The 18,384-nt window shown below is 37.2% G+C and overlaps 1 protein-coding gene across 3 annotated transcripts in view; it reads left to right on the top strand.

Moving 5' to 3' along the window:
* The window catches only part of ptp4a3a (protein tyrosine phosphatase 4A3a), a 31,034-nt gene that overhangs the window by 2,861 nt on the left and 9,789 nt on the right, over positions 1-18,384 (top strand). For 2 of the 3 annotated variants that reach the window (XM_059556733.1, XM_059556734.1), the window contains exon 2: positions 17,842-18,280. In XM_059556733.1, the coding sequence (XP_059412716.1) occupies positions 18,176-18,280 (105 nt within the window). In that variant the 5' untranslated portion in view covers positions 17,842-18,175. Of the gene's footprint in view, positions 1-17,168; positions 17,314-17,841; positions 18,281-18,384 lie in introns of those variants that run through there. The other variant, XM_059556732.1, reaches the window with a different exon arrangement.

The following is an 18,384-nucleotide window of genomic DNA, read 5'->3' as shown; positions in this document are numbered from 1 at the left end:
AGCCCAACAGGACTTGAAATCTCCACCCCACACGTAAGTACACAACATGGCAACAACGATTGAGATTTACAGCTGATTAAAGAACCGGCTTTACTGAAAAGATGCGCATTAAATATCGCATACGATTTATCGTGCAACCCTAGTGTATACATGGTTATAAGTATAACATTTTTTATCAGTTTATTTTGAGTTTAATTATTTTATTTAGGGAAAGGAACAAGTATCTTAGCCCTCAAGGGACTATTTGGCCAACCATCTTATTCCTGATTGACAAGCAAAATGTTAGTTAGTGTAAAAAACATCAACTTTGAAGCACATGCTGATTGATGGACTAGCATTACTCAACATTACTTACTACCTTCCAGTAACACTACATTCAATGAAGGTAAAATAGTAAAAAAGCAAAAATTAATAGTTCCTTTAAATGGAACCGGAATTAGAAAATTTCTAACAATACCCAACCCTACTTATGAAGATCCGTATACTGTAATATATGTTGAATTTTGACATTGCCAACCTTTAAATTAAGTTGAAAGTAAGTAATGAACAGTATTGAGCATGGAGTAGATGAGTATTATGCATTATTCCTTACCACTATTTTTTTTAATAGTTGTTTAATGATTTTAATGGAACCAGAATCTGAACCGGAAACGTTAGGCAGAACCTGGAACAGGAAAGGGGTCATTTCTAACGATTCCCAACCCTACTGTCATCTCGCTCTATAGTCGATCTGCTAATATCTGCTAACACCCATCCCCCCCCCCCCCCCCAAATGCTGATTGGCTACAAGTGTGTTTTGGGACATGGTCTGACGCTGTGGTCAAAAGCATTTTTCAAAAAACGCTTAGTGCACCTTTAACAAAACAGAAACACGCATTATTAATTTATTAATTGTTAAATGTTTACTTCACCCAAGAATTAAAATTTGTCCATGTTATACTCACCCTCAAAGCATCCTAAGTGTGTGTGACTTTCTTCTTTCAGAATAATCCAATCGAAGATATATTAAAAATTGTCCTTGCTCTTCCAAGCCTTTCAATGGGTGTAAGCGGGTGTTTGCTGTCATCAGTTCAGAAGACGTGAAATAAAGTGCATGCATCCCTAATAAAACATCCCTCACATGGCTCCGGGGATGAATAAAGTCCCCCTGTAGCCAATCCATGCGTTTTTGTATGACAAATATCCAGATTTCAAACGTAATAAACACTGTTTTTTTTTACCGCTAATCCCAGAACAGACTTTACTGACTAGATGCACATGATCATATTGTCCGATATATTGTCCAGCCCTACGTCTTCTGAACTGTTGACAATAAACACCCGCTTGAAAAAGGCTTGAAAGAGCAAGGACAATTTTTTATATAACTTCAATTGGATTATTCTGAAAGAAGAAAGTCACACACACACATAGGATTCTACAAGGGTGAGTAGAAGATGGACAAATTTTCATTCTCTGGTGAACTAACCCTTTAAATTGTTATATTGCAGCTAAGTTCTCATTTTTGACCAATCATGCATGTTTCATATTGCAAGCCTTCAACTTTGAAGATGTGCATGCACAGATGTGTATTTACAACGTGCATAAACCTTATTCACTCTCTTCTAAGATAACTGTAAAAACATCCCATGTCCTTTACATAACAAACTGTAAAGTGTAAACTCTCAAACATGCTGCTGCCTGGAAATTGTAGCCTTTTCCAAGTAAACATAATTTTAGTTTCATTTTTTGCAGCAGGGGAGTTATTAAGCCATGTGCTCCAGAGAGTGTTTAGTGTTGCTCTGACAACTTGTTGCCTACCTTAGTTGTGTTCTGTCTGCATCCCTAGTCACGATAAATTATGGCAACAGATCTTGGTAGGTTTACATATATCACAGCCACTGCACTAGCCATTATTTTTAATCGTAGGACATGTAGGTGTGTCTTTAGCAAAGCAGCGCAGAGAGACACTTCTGGGACGCTTCTGATATGTGCTGCGGACGCGACTGGTATAAAAAACAAGCATTTACTAGAGTGGCGTCAATCTGCTCCGGTGGCTGTGTCGGAGTCGTAATGCGCTGAGAGTGGCCATGTACTGTATGATGTGTTTCTTGGAGGTTAGTACGTTCAAGAATGATCATGAGAGTTTTACGTACAGCAGGTGAACTGTAAAAGTGAAAATAATGAAATAATCCTTTTTGAAATTGCCTGAAAAGCCACTACATGTGAGCGTTTTTTGTTTTTCGCAGTTTTGTAATAAAGTTTTTTGTGGTATATGAGAATTTTTGCTAAATTGACGTGTTTCCATTAGGCACATTTGAAATTTGCAGTTTCAATTTGCGCAATTTATGGGTAATGTAAACGGAACTAATAGTCAATCAAATCCAAAAATACATGCGTAGTAAAGGAAACAAGTTGACAAAAAAAAAGTCTGAATCCAAGATTTTGAAGTGATTTACAAGTGATTTTTAAAATGTATCTCATTTTTGAACACAAAATAAGGTAAAGGAGTTTCTGCACAGCACAAGGTATTAACAAGTTACCGCAGATAATTTTTCCTTAATAGAAGTTGAAGACCTGTTGCCAGCTCACTAGTGGTCTTGCGGATCAGTGAGCGGGTGTCTAATCTGAGACTATTCAGTCAGGAAGTGAATTTGTCTGACCGATTCAGTTGATGATATCATCTTTGGCCCTGATGCTGCAGATTAATGCACTGTTGCTTTCCTTAAGAGCACCTAAGGAAACAATGCTGGTTTCCATCTTGTGCATCTGCTTTTAATTATGTTCAGCACATTAGTTGTGGACTGAGGTGCCGTAAGTGAAGTATTTAGCCAATACACTCCACATATCAGATAACAAACCTTAATCTGAATTTGCAGAGCTTCAGACTGACTCTGAATCCATTGTTCCATACATTTGATTCAGTAACCAAGATGACAGTTCTCATGAAAGCCCCTGACTCTCACATCAAATGCATCACCGCACAGATGTCGCGAGAGGCCTGTCTGGTTCAGGCTTGTTAGGGTGATGAGATGGAGCGTTAATTAATAGTTCATGTTAAGATGAATCATTCTGAACTTGTGTATTTACCATTAGTGGCCAGGATATCAATCCACTAGGACTCTCTTGTGTCCTATAATCATTAATATTTGATTTTCAGTGTTAATGGAAGAAAGAAATATGCCCAGGAAATACAGTCTGAATCAAGGGCAGGTGTGAAAGAGGATGGATAGAGGTTTTTTGAAAAATCAGCGAGCTTGTATCTCAACAAATCACAAACATGAAAACAATGAAACATGCTGTTCTAGTTTCTAAATCATCAATAGTGTTCATGAGCTGTCCACATGCTTTCATACATTACACATAAAAATGAAAAGAGCGGTCTTAAATGAAAAAAACTACAAAAAAACACAAGTCAGATAGTCTGGCTAAAAGTCAAGTAGAAACTAGAAACCTAAAATGTAAAATGCATTAAGTATAAAATGCAATTTGCCAACTAAAGTCACCTTTAACTCGTGATGTATAATCACACATTATTTGAAAAACCTGTGATCTCCACAGGAAGTTACACAACAGTGAACGTAACCAGTGGTTTTGATTCTTACATCCATTAACTTAAAACACCAGCGAAAGCAATCACTCTGTATGAACCGATCTACCTCCCAATGTCGTATTGGTCTTTTACAGTGGCTTATTGTTCTCATCCCATGAAGTGGTTATAATAGAAATGCTTTTAATTAATCCAGTGGAGGGCCATGGGTGGCTGCCCGAGCCTGCTGTGACGCAAGCCTGGGATTTAATCATGAGGAGACAGGGTGGGAACAGAGGGAAAACTCATTCGCTCCTTGTCAGGATGTTTAAACAGGCAACACTTCTGGTGTTCAGTCTGGAAATTATTCACAAATCATGCTAAAAGTAAAAAAAAAAAAAAATTGTAATTTCTTTTTTTTTATATATATAAAATGCTAAATACGAGGCCCATGCTTAAAATTTAAGTGTGTAAAATTTTGTATGCTAATTTATCACAGTTTAACATAGATTCAAACTCCTTACCTTTCAGTGACAAGGGGGAGTTTGGTCTTGCAAAGGGAGTTTTACAAGAGTACTTGTGATCCTATAAGGTATACAAAAATACCTTGAAGTAACTACAAATGAGCATGTAAAGCAAACATCTTTAAAATAAATTCTGTGGTGTGCATGACCCCATTCCGCGCAGTGTTCTCACGTTTTTCCTCCTTACCTGTTTGCATCTCTGGTTTAATGTGCATTGTGTTTGGGAAACCTGTTTAGAAACAGTCATTAGTAGTGATTGATATTGCTCTGTTTGTGTCACAGACATGATATGATTGGTTAGATTTTTTTGGTACAATTTTAATATAGGGACCAATTCTCATTATTAACTAGTTGCATTAATAACTCATCCTCATGTTGTTCCAAACCAGTGAGACCTCCGTTTATCTTTGGAACACATTTTAAGATATTTTAGATTTAGTCCGAGAGCTTTCAGTCCCTCCATTGAAACTGTGTGTACGGTCTACTGTCCATGTCCAGAAAGGTAAGAAAAACATCATCAAAGTAGTCCATGTGACATCAGAGGGTCAGTTAGAATTTTTTGAAGCATCGAAAATACATTTTGGTCCAAAAATAGCAAACACTACGACTTTATTCAGCATTGTCTTCTCTTCCGTGTCTGTTGTGAGAGAGAGTTCAAAACAAAGCAGTTTGTGATATCCGGTTCGTGAACGAATCATTCGATGTAACCGGATCTTTTTGAACCAGTTCACCAAATCGAACTGAATCATTTGAAACGGTTCACGTCTCCAATACGCATTAATCCACAAATGACTTAAGCTGTTAACTTTTTTAATGTGGCTGACACTTCCTCTGAGTTAAAACAAACCAATATCCCGGAGTAATTCATTTACTCAAACAGTACACTGACTGAACTGCTGTGAAGAGAGAGATGAACACCGAGCCGAGCCAGATAATGACTTGTTCACGAGTCAAGAACCGGTTGCATCGGTTTTCAGATCACCAGTAGTTCTTTCGGACAGTTCGATTCAATAAACCGGTTGAAGAAAACGGTTCACTGGTTCCTTTGCACTCAACGTAATGGCATCATTGGCGATGATTGCCCTTGATTCAAGCCTTCGGTTTACCTGCGCTCATAACACTAGCACAGAATCAATTCAGAATCAATCACCAAAAGAATCAGTTCAGTTCAGATGCTCTGTGTGTCGGTTTGCTTCACGCTGAATCACACATGTGCAGTATCATCAGTTCATGGGTTCTCGAATCAGACGAGTCTGACAGAAACGGTTCTTGACTCATGAACGAGTCATTATCTGGCTCGGCTCGGTGTTCATCTTCAGTTCTCTCTTCACAGCAGTTCAGTCAGTGTACTGTTTGAGTAAATGAATTCCTCCGGGATATTGGTTTGTTTTAACTCAGAGGGAGTGTCAGCCACATTAAACAAGTTAACAGCTTAAGTCATTTATGGAGTAATGCGTATTGGAGACGTGAACCGTTTAAAATGTTTCAGTTCGATTTGGTGAACTGGTTCAAAAAGATCCGGTTACATCGAATGATTCGTTTGCGAACCAGATATGACAAACTGCTTTGTTTTGAACAGTTTGAACAGACACGGGAGAGAAGACAATGCTGAATAAAGTCGTCGTTTTTGCTATTTTTGGACCAAAATGTATTTTCGATGCTTCAAAAAAATTCTAACTGACCCTCTGATGTCACGTGGACTACTTTGATGATGCTTTTCTTACCTTTCTGGACATGGACAGTATACCGTACACACAGCTTCAATGGAGGGACTGAGAGCTCTCGGACTGAATCTAAAATATCTTAAACTGTGTTTCGAAGATAAACTGAGGTCTCACGGGTTTGGAACAAGATGAGGGTGAGTTATTAATGACATAATTTAGATTTTTGGGTGAACTATCCCTTTAACATCTATCTTACTAACTATTAATAAGCAACACATTTATTGAGGTTAATGGTTTGTTAATAGCAAAAATTGGACCTTAAAATTGAATGGTAGGGTAACTTAAGATTTTTGACTAGCAGGCAATAAACTGTTCCACAATCAGTTTAATCTGCTTTGTGATTGTACATTTATATCTACTAAAATAAATTTGTGGGGAAAAATATAATTGAATGTCAATGCCAATTTCAGTTAAAATTGTAAGGTCTGTATCACATGATTAGAGGCGGTGCACCAGGGAGATTTAGTATTTGTAATGTGGTCAAATGAACAAGCTCCCAGACTCCCTTCCCCTCTTTCATGGTGGATTTTGGGTCACTAACTCAACACAGAAGTTATCGTGAAGGAAGTTTTACAAAACAATATCCACTAGGAAATTTGGTTGCATGTTAGGATTACATTTACATTAAAGGTAGGCCTAAAGTTAACCCAAAAATGAAAATTCTATCATTAATTACTCCCCCTACTATGTTCCAAACCCATAAGACCTTTGTTCATCTTCAGAATAGGGCTGGGCGATATACAAAAAAAAAATTATATCTCGATATTGTCAAAATTTTTACGATATTCGATATATATCTCGATATGTTTGCATTTGCATTTAAATAATAAAAAATAAAACATGATTTTCTTTTGCCCATTAAAAAAAAAAAAACTATTTAGATTAAACAGCTAATTTAAGCAGTTAAAAAAATCTAGACCAAGAGATCACTTACTGCTTTTTATTAAATGAATACATGTAGGCCTATATGTAACTGAAGCAGTGCAAATTAAGTAACAGAAAGTGCATTCTGTCAACTTTTTAGTGCATGCAATTCACAATTTAAACTATGCAACTAGGATGAGTATTTTATTTTAATTTTTTTAACAAGTTTGTAAGCTAAGAACACAAGTCTGTCAACTGTCTGTGGTTTTAAGAGAAGCTCTGTGGTATGAAACTATGTTCCTACTGACACTAAAAACCCTCTTAGATGGGGAGCTAGTTGCTGAAGCACATAGCTATTTCTTATATATAAATATATATAAATGAATACCAAAGACTTTTGCATTCTCTCTGTCTATATTATGGAAACTGGTAAACATATCAGTGAAATTCCCTAAAAGTAATTCCAAATGGCCATAGCCTATATTTCTCTATTCAAACATCAGCGGTCGAGTAAGTGCATTTATTTCGCGATCACAAATGCAAACAATACAGTTGAGATCTCACGACAGAACACAGACCGGCTGAACGACGCTTTCATTAGATCGCTCAATTCCAGCTTGTTAGTGTTTTCAGATTATCGTCAGCGGCTCTTCCGCAATGAGGAGTGAGCACGTGCGCATGGTTGCCAGATTGCTTAAAATAAGCAAACACCGGGCAGAAAATTTATCCTTGTAACAGTGGAGCTATGATTGGGAGATTTAAACTCTTGTTATCTGGCAACCGCTATCATTACAGCTCTCGTAGTAGAGGGGCGTAGAGCAGTCAGCAGTTACAGGTTCCTTTTTTGGACATTCAGCGCGTTCTTTTGGGAAAGTATGCTTGAATTTGAAATATTCGATATTCCCGATATATTCAAATTGTAAATCGTCGTCAAAATTATTACGATATTATCGCTAATATTCGATATATCGCCCAGCCCTACTTCAGAACACAAATTAAGATATTTTTGATGAAATCGGAGAGCTTTCCAACCCTGCATAAAGAGCAACGCACCTGACACTTTCAAGGCCCAGAAAGATAGTAATGACAAAAATTTTAAAATAGTCATTAAAATAATAATGTGACATTATTTCTAAGTGAAACAGAACATTCAGTGTAAAAATTTGTAGGGCAGTGCCAAAATGATGTTAATGTTGTTTGTAATTGTTTCAAAATTGCCTTATTTTTGCAAACACTGGTTTGCCTCCCCTATCTTTGTGTTTCCTTTCCTTTTTTTTTTTTTGACTGTCCAGCTGCATTTCTCAGACAGGAAACCCTCTGACATCAGCGTGAGCTTTGCATGTTGTTTGAAAACTCACAGCTGCAGACAGGGAATGTCCCATGAAAAAAAAAATAGCATCCAAAATATCTTTTTTTTCTAGATAATGTGCTCTGGCTTTATTTGCTATTGCTTAAACTGCTGTTAATCAGACTTTGAGGTCTGTATATTAGTGTATATACAGGTGTATATTAGTGTTAATTTGTTGACACCGGGTCATGCTGTCCTCTCACTGACTAGTGTTCATTGCGCACTGAAGTGTGTGTGATTGTTCATTGATACTTGCGAGACAGGATGAGGGATTTCCTGTGTTGTGATCCCCTTCCCTGATCTGCCAAATTTGGGCAGTCCTGACCTTTTAGAGTTCTGTGAGAATTCGGAATCCTGCATTTAGACAGGCCTCCAGACCAGACCGCTTGTGGCCTCCTAGGGGTTTACAGGAAGGCCAGATTGTCCAGCTTCTTGTGAAAGACGATCCCAGAGGACTGTGGAGTTTTAAATGTGAAGTTATGCTGAGTAAAAAAAAAAACACTGAGAAATTTGAATGGTCCTATGAATTTTTTATTTTTTTTGGACAAATTCTATCTTCATTTTTTGTGTTAATATATAATACAAATTTAGATTAAAAAATCTTCATTCGGAGGCCACATTGCACACATCATAGAAATCATAGAACCCTAGAAATTTTCCTTTCAGTTTTTTCATCAGTGAAATTACATACTTAAATGTTTGATGATGAAGAGTTGCATTAATTGTAATCGAGACATGATTAAAAAGACACATTGTGATGACAATATAACCGTTTTAGTTAAAGGGGTATGTTGGATATTGATCTGCTTGAGCTTTAATCGCTGAAAACCAGTGAAGCACTTTGCTAGCGGTTTATTTATATCACTTCAGCACATCCTAGTCTGTATATGAGATTAATCTCTTAATGTTTCTTTCATTGAAAACAATTATTTGCCATTTCAGTCAAAATAAACATGCCATGACAAAATGCTGAGTACGTTTAAATAACATTTTTATTAAAACTATTACTAAAACATAAAAATGGTATATAAATGAACACTTATTCAAAAAGAAGTGTTTTTTTTTTAAGTGGCCCAGCTTGCTTAGCAGATGTTTGCAACATGTTACCTGCAGTTCTTAACTTGTTGATTGCTTAAATAACGTATCTTTTCATAAGGAAACCACTCATCTCATACACATGTTGTTCTGCTCAAAGGCACCTTGAGGTTGTTGCCTCTTCCTGTTTTCCTGTGAGTGGGCCTACTCGGTCTTCAGCTGTGTTTAAAGACTATTAGCAGCCAGACCCATGAGGTACATCTGAATGAGTCAATTTCCTTACAACAGGAAAATGGTAGAAGTGTTATCTGAAAGAAAAAAAACTGTTCTGGGTTAAAACCACTCCAGATCTTCTGACGTTCTTTGTGCTGCTTTGCTTTCTTAGAGGTTGCTAGTAAATAATATGATGATATTTTTTTAAACTGAAATATCAGGATTCCGCTAGAATCAGTAGATCTTCTGTGTTCAATACAAATTAAGATCCACCCTCATCTATGGCTTCATTTCCATTAACCTTCAAATTACGCAAATTGAAATTGCGAATTGAAAAAAAATAATAATACACCCAATGGAAACGCACCAATTTCGTGAAAACTTCCATATATCTATATAACTTTTTGTGCTCACATGAGGTGCTTTTTCAGGCAATTCAAAAAATGTATACATTACATTGCAAAACTGCAATGAAACTGATTTTTTTTACATTTACAGGTCACCTGACATACGTAAAAGTCACATGAAAGGGTTGCGCAACTTTTCCGATTTTATCAATTAATTTGAATATAGATAAAACATGCAAATAGATGGGAGTGAACTTCTTTTAACTTGAGCGCAGTGTTTAAAAATGGCATTTCATGCAAGAGACACTTCAAGAGTCGTGAGCGCAACAGTTAAACACATCCATGTTTACCCACAAAAACAATGGAAAGCAGCACAATCGAATAAAATAACCTGTAAAGAACTACTACTGCATGTCTGATATTTTATGTTTGCATCATGATGACTGGCTGAAAGCTGCTGTTGTTTTTAAGGAACATTTATAGTTAATAAAAGTCTATTAGTGGTATACCTTTGGTGATTTTGAATTTGAATTACATTGACTTTTGCGATTTTGAAGTAATTTTCCTCGTATCATTTCTGAACACATAATAGACTTATATATAAGATGAGTTTGTACAATATGTAGTTGTAGGTTTTGCATCTTTTATGCAAAGATATTTAACAAGTGATTTGTTTAACATTTACATCATGTTGACAACTTCATGTGTGCAGCACTTGGAATAGAATTTTATTTAATTAGAGGATTAATAAACAAAGAGAACAGGTCAAACATTCCAGAAAAATTTAGTTTTACATTTTTTGCCAAATCGCCAGGCCCTAGTAACATGATCATTCTTTGATGTACTGGAACCTGGAAAAACGAATACATGGGCGTTCTCAAGGATAAGGTGCTTTCCTTACCATTAATGCTAGGTTAACCCCTTATTTAGCTTCGACGCGGCCACCAGAGCTGATTGAGACCACTCTAGTCAATACTTCTTTATACCAGCCGCACCGAGACACGTTTCAGAAGTGTCCCAGAAGTTTCTGTCTCCTTCAATTAAAAATAATGGCTAGTGCAGTGACTGCGATATACGTTAACCTACCAATTCTGTCACCATTACAGGAAAAATATTAATAATATTTGTCATATTACATCGGTTAATGGCATTAATGGGCAAATCCCATCAATTCGCAATACGTTTTTTTTTAATCAGTTTATAAATCACAAAAGTTTTGCGCAAATCGGTAATGGAAATGTGGCTTATGACATGCTGTCAGTTGCCACAAAAAAGAGACTTGTTGGTGAGTTTAAGCGCATAAACCACCTCCTTATTCTTTACTATATAAGCCTAGTAGGAGTATGAGAAAAGAGAGTATTATGTGAAGTGAACTTTAAGTAACATGAAGTTGACTACATGATGAATGCAGTCCATCCGGATTTCATTCATACTACTCACATTCATATTATGAAGAACATACACAACACATTCTAACTCTATAGAACATATCGTCACAAACCAGTGGTAATTTTGTTGTTGAATAGTTTTTGTCATCATTTTCACCAACAATCAAATGCCTTTCCTCATAGACTTCTATTGAATTGAGCCAGGAGAGCTCAGTTGTTCATAATGAAAATAAATGGAACATCATGTTATGTCTGTTAAGTGAACAGCCCTGCCGATGTGCAGGTTGGTTTTATAGGTGAAAGACCAGTTCAGTCAAGCTGACGAGTGTTATTTTGAAGCCAACTTGATGTAATGCAAACCAATATTTCTGAGACTAATGCAGGCGGGTTAGTGTGTGATATACATCACTGTATAATGGCTCTAAGTGAAGGGGCCTCCTGCTTTCATGGCACCACAGTCATGACGACTCGCAAGTAGCTGGACAAATTCCTGCCATGGTGATCCATGCGTCTGAGATTATTGAAGACCAACTGCACTATCCCTGTGGGAAGCACATAGCTGTGTACGTAGACATAGAGGTGCAGATTTTGTCCCAGAGGGCCCATCAGCTGCTGCGGAACAAGTACACAATATTCCCTTCAAATCTCATTTGTTTATCACCATGGATGGAGCTTATGAAGTTATGCCACCATGGAGCTCCATGGATATAAGATGACATCCACGGTGCTGTACATTAGCGGTCAGCTGATATCTATACAGTAGTGTGAGTGATAAACAATTGGCAAACAATGTTCTGCACAACAGAAAATTAGTTTTTAAATTAAAAATTGTGTTTTCCTTTCCAAACCAAATGTAATGGTGGAATGGTTGTGAAATGACTTTTAGATCGGCTCAAGAAGATGAAGCTCATGGCAGATGCTGAAAACACAAGCATCTCGCGTGTTTAGTAGATGAAACTGTGCTGCTCGTTCACGCAAAGACAGAACATTATTTCAGTAACTGTCATTAGGCCATATCACGATTTGATCAAGTGTGGCAGCCATACTTTTGAATTATCCACCTAAACTTAGCCAAAATCCATGGCATTCTATGTTATCCTGTAAAGACGTGATTCTAATTGTGCTTTAAAGCATTGTGGAAGCCAAAGGGCCCTACCTCCCCGTTTCAGTAGCTGGCACCAATACCAATAATTCTTGATACAAATTTCATTAGCTATGCAAAAACTAATGTTCAAATAAACAGTCATGGACTCTTCAATTAGTAAAAAAATAAAATAAGTTAGCTAGTGCATTTCTGTTCTGATCTCATGTTTCCTGGTTATCTTCTTGTACTTTCCACCACAACAACTTTATGATGCCATTTTTTTCCAGATCAACAGCCCAATGAATCCATAATTATTTACAGATTTTCCATCGCTCCGGATAGTAGTTGGTCTCTCAAACAAAGTTCACGAAGCTAGACGGAGTTGGAACAAACCCCCACCCAATGTTATCTCATATCCAGTGGCCCAGTCGGGTCGGGGCTAAATGCATCAGAAAACAGCTGCCGGGCCTATTTATAACACGCAGGTGACACGCAGCACATGGGCCAGTCACATCATCACTCGGAGCTGTTTGTGAGAGTCTATTAGCCTGGATTTCATGTCTACAGAATCAGACCTTTGACACATTTCTAGTGTCACTTAAGTGGTGCTTTTACAGGGACACTGCTCTTCTGTTGTTCTAGAAAGGCACCGTGGAAGTGGTTTTTATGGCTTGCATGTTATTTTTCAAGTAGGGTTGGACTGATAGACGATGACATCGTCCTTTGCCGATGGATGATAGACATTACGATGTTGCGCCGGCTAAATAAAATTTGAATTTAAATGAAATTTGTGTCATCATCTATCTCAATGTTTTACTGTAGTCATCGTCTAATGCCAAATTTGTAGACATTTGCTCATCCTATTCCCAAGTCTTCCAGGAAAACCATATGAACACTTGAGTGAGGAACTGGAATTTAAGTTGTTATTGACTGAAAGTTGTCATTCTCGCTTTCATATCTTTAAACATCTTGATCGTTACGAAACTCTCAAGAGGGCAGTTGTGGCCTAGTGGTTAGAGAGTTTAACTCCTGACCCTAGGGTTGTGGGTTTGAATCTCGAGCCTGCAATACCACGACTTAGGTGCCCTTGAGCCAGGCACCGAACCCCCAACTGCTCCCCGGGCGCCGCAGCATAAATGATGCCCACTGCTCCGGGTGTGTGTTCACAGTGTGTGTGTGTGTGTGTGCACTTTGGATGGGTTAAATACAGAGCACAAATTCTGAGTATGCGTCACCATACTTGCCTAATTTCAGCTCAAGAGCAAATTATGACTGGAGGATGAATGTTTGTAATAACAGTATTTTCATATTTAGTTGAACTATCCATGTTTCGTCCAATTTGGAGGAACACATTGTTTGCTAAAAAAAACTGGCTTGTTCTTGTTAATAATGACTCACTAAAGTGCACTCTAAATTGCTTTCATGTCATGTCGGAAAGATTGTATTTATGAGTTGAACACACATGAACACCATCTCAAAGTCATAATTATGAGTGGGAATATCTGAACTTTCTTTTAGTTCATAGTTTTAGTGTTAGTGTTGTGCCACTGAGAAAATATTGGTGACGCATTTGTTGCAGCATTTGTGTTAACAGTAAATGTATTAAATTAATTAAATGACTGTTGTTATTTTTTCTTCTAAAGTAAAACTAATTTGCATGTACAGAATACAATGTATTCTATCTACAATGTAGAAACTTCACAATTACGATAGAATATATAAAATTTAGTTTACAGTACCTTTATAAATTTTATAAAAACATAGTTAATAAAAAATTTGGTGCATTACAATTATTTAGCTATGAAGTTTACAATGTTTCTCAGATATGCTATTGAATATATTTGCCTAGTGTCCATATATTGCTAAAAACACATGGGATCTTGTCTGGAGGCTGTGACCCAGCCTAATTAAGCAGGACTTGTGTAAAACAAACTGGTGGATTTTAAAATAAGAATTATTTTCATGCTCACTCAAGTAGACTCCTGTTTCTCAAGTTGTCAAGTACACATATATCCTTCAGGAAGTTCACATGTCTACAACCTGACATTCAGAAGAAGCCATATTTTGGCACAGTCCAGACACTTGGTGACTGAATATAGCAACTCGGCCTGCTCCAAGATGCTTCTGAGGGGCCAGTTTGTGGGACATGTCAATTCTCAATTCTTCAATTCTTCCACATGTACAGCACATACATACAGAGAATTGAAATTGCGTTACTCTCAGACCCTTGGTGCATACAGCTAACACTAACTGTAGAGCATAAAAATACATTTTTGCTTGTGTACAAATGAATATATAAGTAGTTGTTGTGTGTTGTTTATTTCTTACGGGACTGAGGGCCATGTGTAAAGTACCCTAGCGTGTCTCCAATCTATTTCCAACCCATATCGTCTCTTCATCTTTGACAAATTCCTCTTTTGCTTTCAAACATAAGTGTAATTTCTTTCCCCCTTACTTTCCCGTCTCTGTTTTGCTGTGGATTATTTGTAAGTACCGCCACACGAAGGTCCCAGATGCCCACAGCAGCACTTACACTTGTCAGCACAAATATTTAACCAGTATTTGCAGTCTTACGGGACATGAGCTGGTAATTGGCTTTTGTAGACAAGTGCAACACTGTCATGGTTACCCTCAGCGCTGAAGTTCATGCTAATACTGTGGGTTTAGCAGTAAATCTCACGCTGTACCTCAAAAGCAATTGTTTACAGATCTTCACGAGTCTCTGTGTGTATCGCTGAATGTCTGAGACCCTTGTGTGCTGTTGACATAGCATACAATCACCCAATTAACCTTAGTCTGCATGAAGTAAATGAGTACAGCACCCCAGGGCCGGACCCCCGGCGGACCTGTCAGAAGTATTCTTCTCACTGTTTGTTTTACATGCTGCTCTTTGTTCAACAGCTCATTGATCCACACTGATGTACCTCAAGGGTACGTATTACTACCCTGAGGGATTAATATGCACACTTTAAGGGTAAAGAAAATGTATTGGTGTATCAGTGACAAGCTGTTGTGCCTCTAAAGGTAAAACTTTAGCATTTTTTTCTGACATTGCAGAAAAGCATATAGTAAAAATTTCAGTGTATATCGACCCTCACAGCCTTGATTTTGTTCCTCAGTGAAGTTGTTAATAGTAGGCTTATATTAACTCGTTTAAATAGGTCATTGTTGTTTGGTTGTTATTGTTTTATTCTCTCTGTTGCATCACAAAGTGAATGAAATGATTTGTTTGTGTATGAGCAATGAGGAATTCCGGAAGCGTGGATTGCATTTAGGAAAAGTTTGTTTATTTTGAAGAGAAGAAATGGAAATTAGGTTAAGCTTCAGTATTAAAGTTTTAATTAATTACCAGTCATAAATGGCGGATTAGGATTGCAGTTTAAAGGCCTAATACAACTTCCCAAATGAAGTCTTTATGCGCCTGATTTTGAAGCATTTACTCATAACTCAGATGACCATCTTTTACAAGAATTCATTATTAACATTACATGTACAGTACTTTTTATAATAAGATTTTGACATTATAGATTTAAATAAATACTAAGTACTTGTTAAAAAATGCTTAACACTGCCAAAATCAACACAAAAGCATTGGAGGAAAGTGTTCGGACTCGGCGTGTCGTCTTAAGTGACAAAAAGTAGGCATGTGGCAGTCAAATGTTCATATTATCATGTTTTATCACAATATTGAATTACATTACAAAAAAAAAAAATGTAAGTATTTTCATCCTGTCGGCAAGTTTAATGAAAAATAAAAAATAAAGCTTTGAGCATTTCAATTAAAATATACACTGTCAAAGTAAACCAATGTTTCAGATATATTAATATGCAAAACAACACTACTATAAAGAGCAATATATATTAATCAGAATATCTTCAGCCATTAGATATCCTTTTCTAGACTAGCGCGTGTTAGTCCAGATTTATATGTTGAACTGTAAGTGTAAACAAATATTTGAAAATAAACATTAGGGATTTGGTGTTGAATGGCTGTTCAGAAACATGTAAATACTGTTTGACTTCTTTTTTCCTCGGTTGAAAGGTTGTGCAGTGCTGTTTTTCCACTTTGGAAAACATGGAAAAATCTGGCCAGGTGATATTGTGAACATCTGACTGGGTGGTGTATTGAGTTTTTACAATATATGCATATATATTTTATAGACTATATATGAACTACAGTGTTTTGACGTTGCGAGTGCATGTGCATAATCCAAATTGTCCTAAATAAGAGACGTGCTGTATATTAAGGGCTTCAAAACGGCTCTCAAGATATAGTTTATGCATATAGTTTAATGTGGCTTGCCGTGTCAGGTGCTCTGACATACTTCTGAGCATTGTTTTCCTCAGTGCATAAAACTTAAATTTCATCTGTAAATGTTATGTGATTTTGTTATTACAATGTTATGTTAGAAGATTTTTTTTTTGTCCACAATATTATGACAAGCTGCGCAAATCCTTAGATATATATTGTGTACACCCCTATAAAAGTTAAATAAAATTAGGCTTTTTATCCAAATAGAAAATCATAGACAATATTGAGGAATGTACCATATATTGCCATTCAGAATAAAAATATGAGATTATTATTTTTATTTTTTTTGTCGCCCAGCCCAATGTGAACAGATCAAAACTATCTTCGACTACCAGCCCCTCTTAAGTTTTTTGGAGCCCAATATATTTGACCTCAGAACCTACAACTTTATGCTTTTAAAGGACGATAAAGTATTAGCAGCATTCCTCCTCCCACCATGCTTCTCGTCCATATTGGCGTTGTTTACATCAAACTCTTTTACGAAGTGTTATAAATTTTAACTGGTTGATAGAAAAGAAGCAAATGTGTGTTAACAATGCCATGCATATTCATTACCTCAACAAACCATATTACACCAAACGGACACATGTCTAGTGACAAGTGTCACATACTATAATTTTACTTAAAAGTAGTGTGTAGTATAAATTATACACTGAGTAGTATGCAGTTTATATTTTATTCCAAACTATAATCAGTAAGCCACTTAACGACTCTTGTAGTGCTTTTATAGAAGCATTGTTTACAGTTAGTGGCATCGTGACGCTAGCAGTATGGATGAGCGACTGGCCTTCTGTCAACACCCAGTGAGTCTCTGCACCTTTAACTGCTGCAGACACTACAGTCACAGATCAGCGGGGAGCGCATGAGAGCAGCATTCATACATCTGAATCCCTCTGAGTTCACCTGTGCCAGAGCTAGAATGAACTGAAATCCATATCGCTATAAATATTACTTAGGGACATAGTGCAGGTAAGACTTTTTGATCAGAAATTCTGGAACCGTGTAATTTGTGCAGTTGTCATTTGTTGAACATTTACTGCTTAAAGTTACTTGAATGATTCCTTATAAACAAATTTTGCATATATATATATATATATATATATAAGAAAAATGTTAAACAAGCAGTGCCTGTGCAAAAAAGTGAGGTTTAAATTTGTAAAAACGAAATTAAAAAGCTTATAAAAGTGCTATAAAACTGAAATGCATAAAAAATTGCAAAAGTGCAAAAAAAGTCTGGGAAATGCTTTCTGTGAAGCATCATGTCCCTATCAGCCTCTTTGTTGCGCAATGTTTTGAGTGCGTCTGTGTGAGTGGGATTGTGTGGGTGGTGGATGTAATCTGCGGTCACACACTCACAGTTAACGTGAGCCGCGCTGTCATGCGTGCGTCATGTTTGCCTTCAGCGGACTGCCCTGCGTCTGCGTGTCAGTTAATTTTAGAGAAGAAAACTCATCTCCTTTTTTTTCTCTCTCTCTCTCTCGATTCTCTTTCCAACAGCTCTGTCCTTCGGTAGTGGCTTTGTCCATGGCGTTCTTGCAGAGGACTGGAGACTACTGCCACGCTCAACATCTACGCGTCTAAACTCGGGGAAAAAACGACCTCTGGATGCACTGAGGCACTCTTTCCTCTGCCGCCTGTGGTCCTGCCACCCGAAACTCCTCACAAATCTAATGGGGTGATCTTACCTCTCTGGCTACAGTAAGCCAATAGAGAAGAGCATAGAAGATATTGGGGACTTTGAACATCGAGGAGTCTTATTCACGAAAAAAGCTCAGAGACTGAACAAAAACACAAAAGTGAATTTGCTTGTTAACAGTTTGGAGGAAGCACAATGGCTCGGATGAACCGGCCGGCTCCTGTGGAGGTGTGCTACAAGAACATGAGGTTCTTAATCACACACAACCCAACGAACTCCACTCTGAGCAGCTTCATAGAGGTGAGAATTTGTATACTGTCTACCCATGACACTTTACACCATCTGTTTTCTCCCACCTTCTCGCTTGAACGCACACTCTTTTAGCAGCACATCCAGTCCTAGCT

Source organism: Carassius carassius, chromosome 8, assembly GCF_963082965.1.
Source record: "Carassius carassius chromosome 8, fCarCar2.1, whole genome shotgun sequence".
Taxonomy (NCBI): domain Eukaryota; kingdom Metazoa; phylum Chordata; class Actinopteri; order Cypriniformes; family Cyprinidae; genus Carassius; species Carassius carassius.
This window is presented reverse-complemented; position numbering and strand designations above follow the sequence as displayed.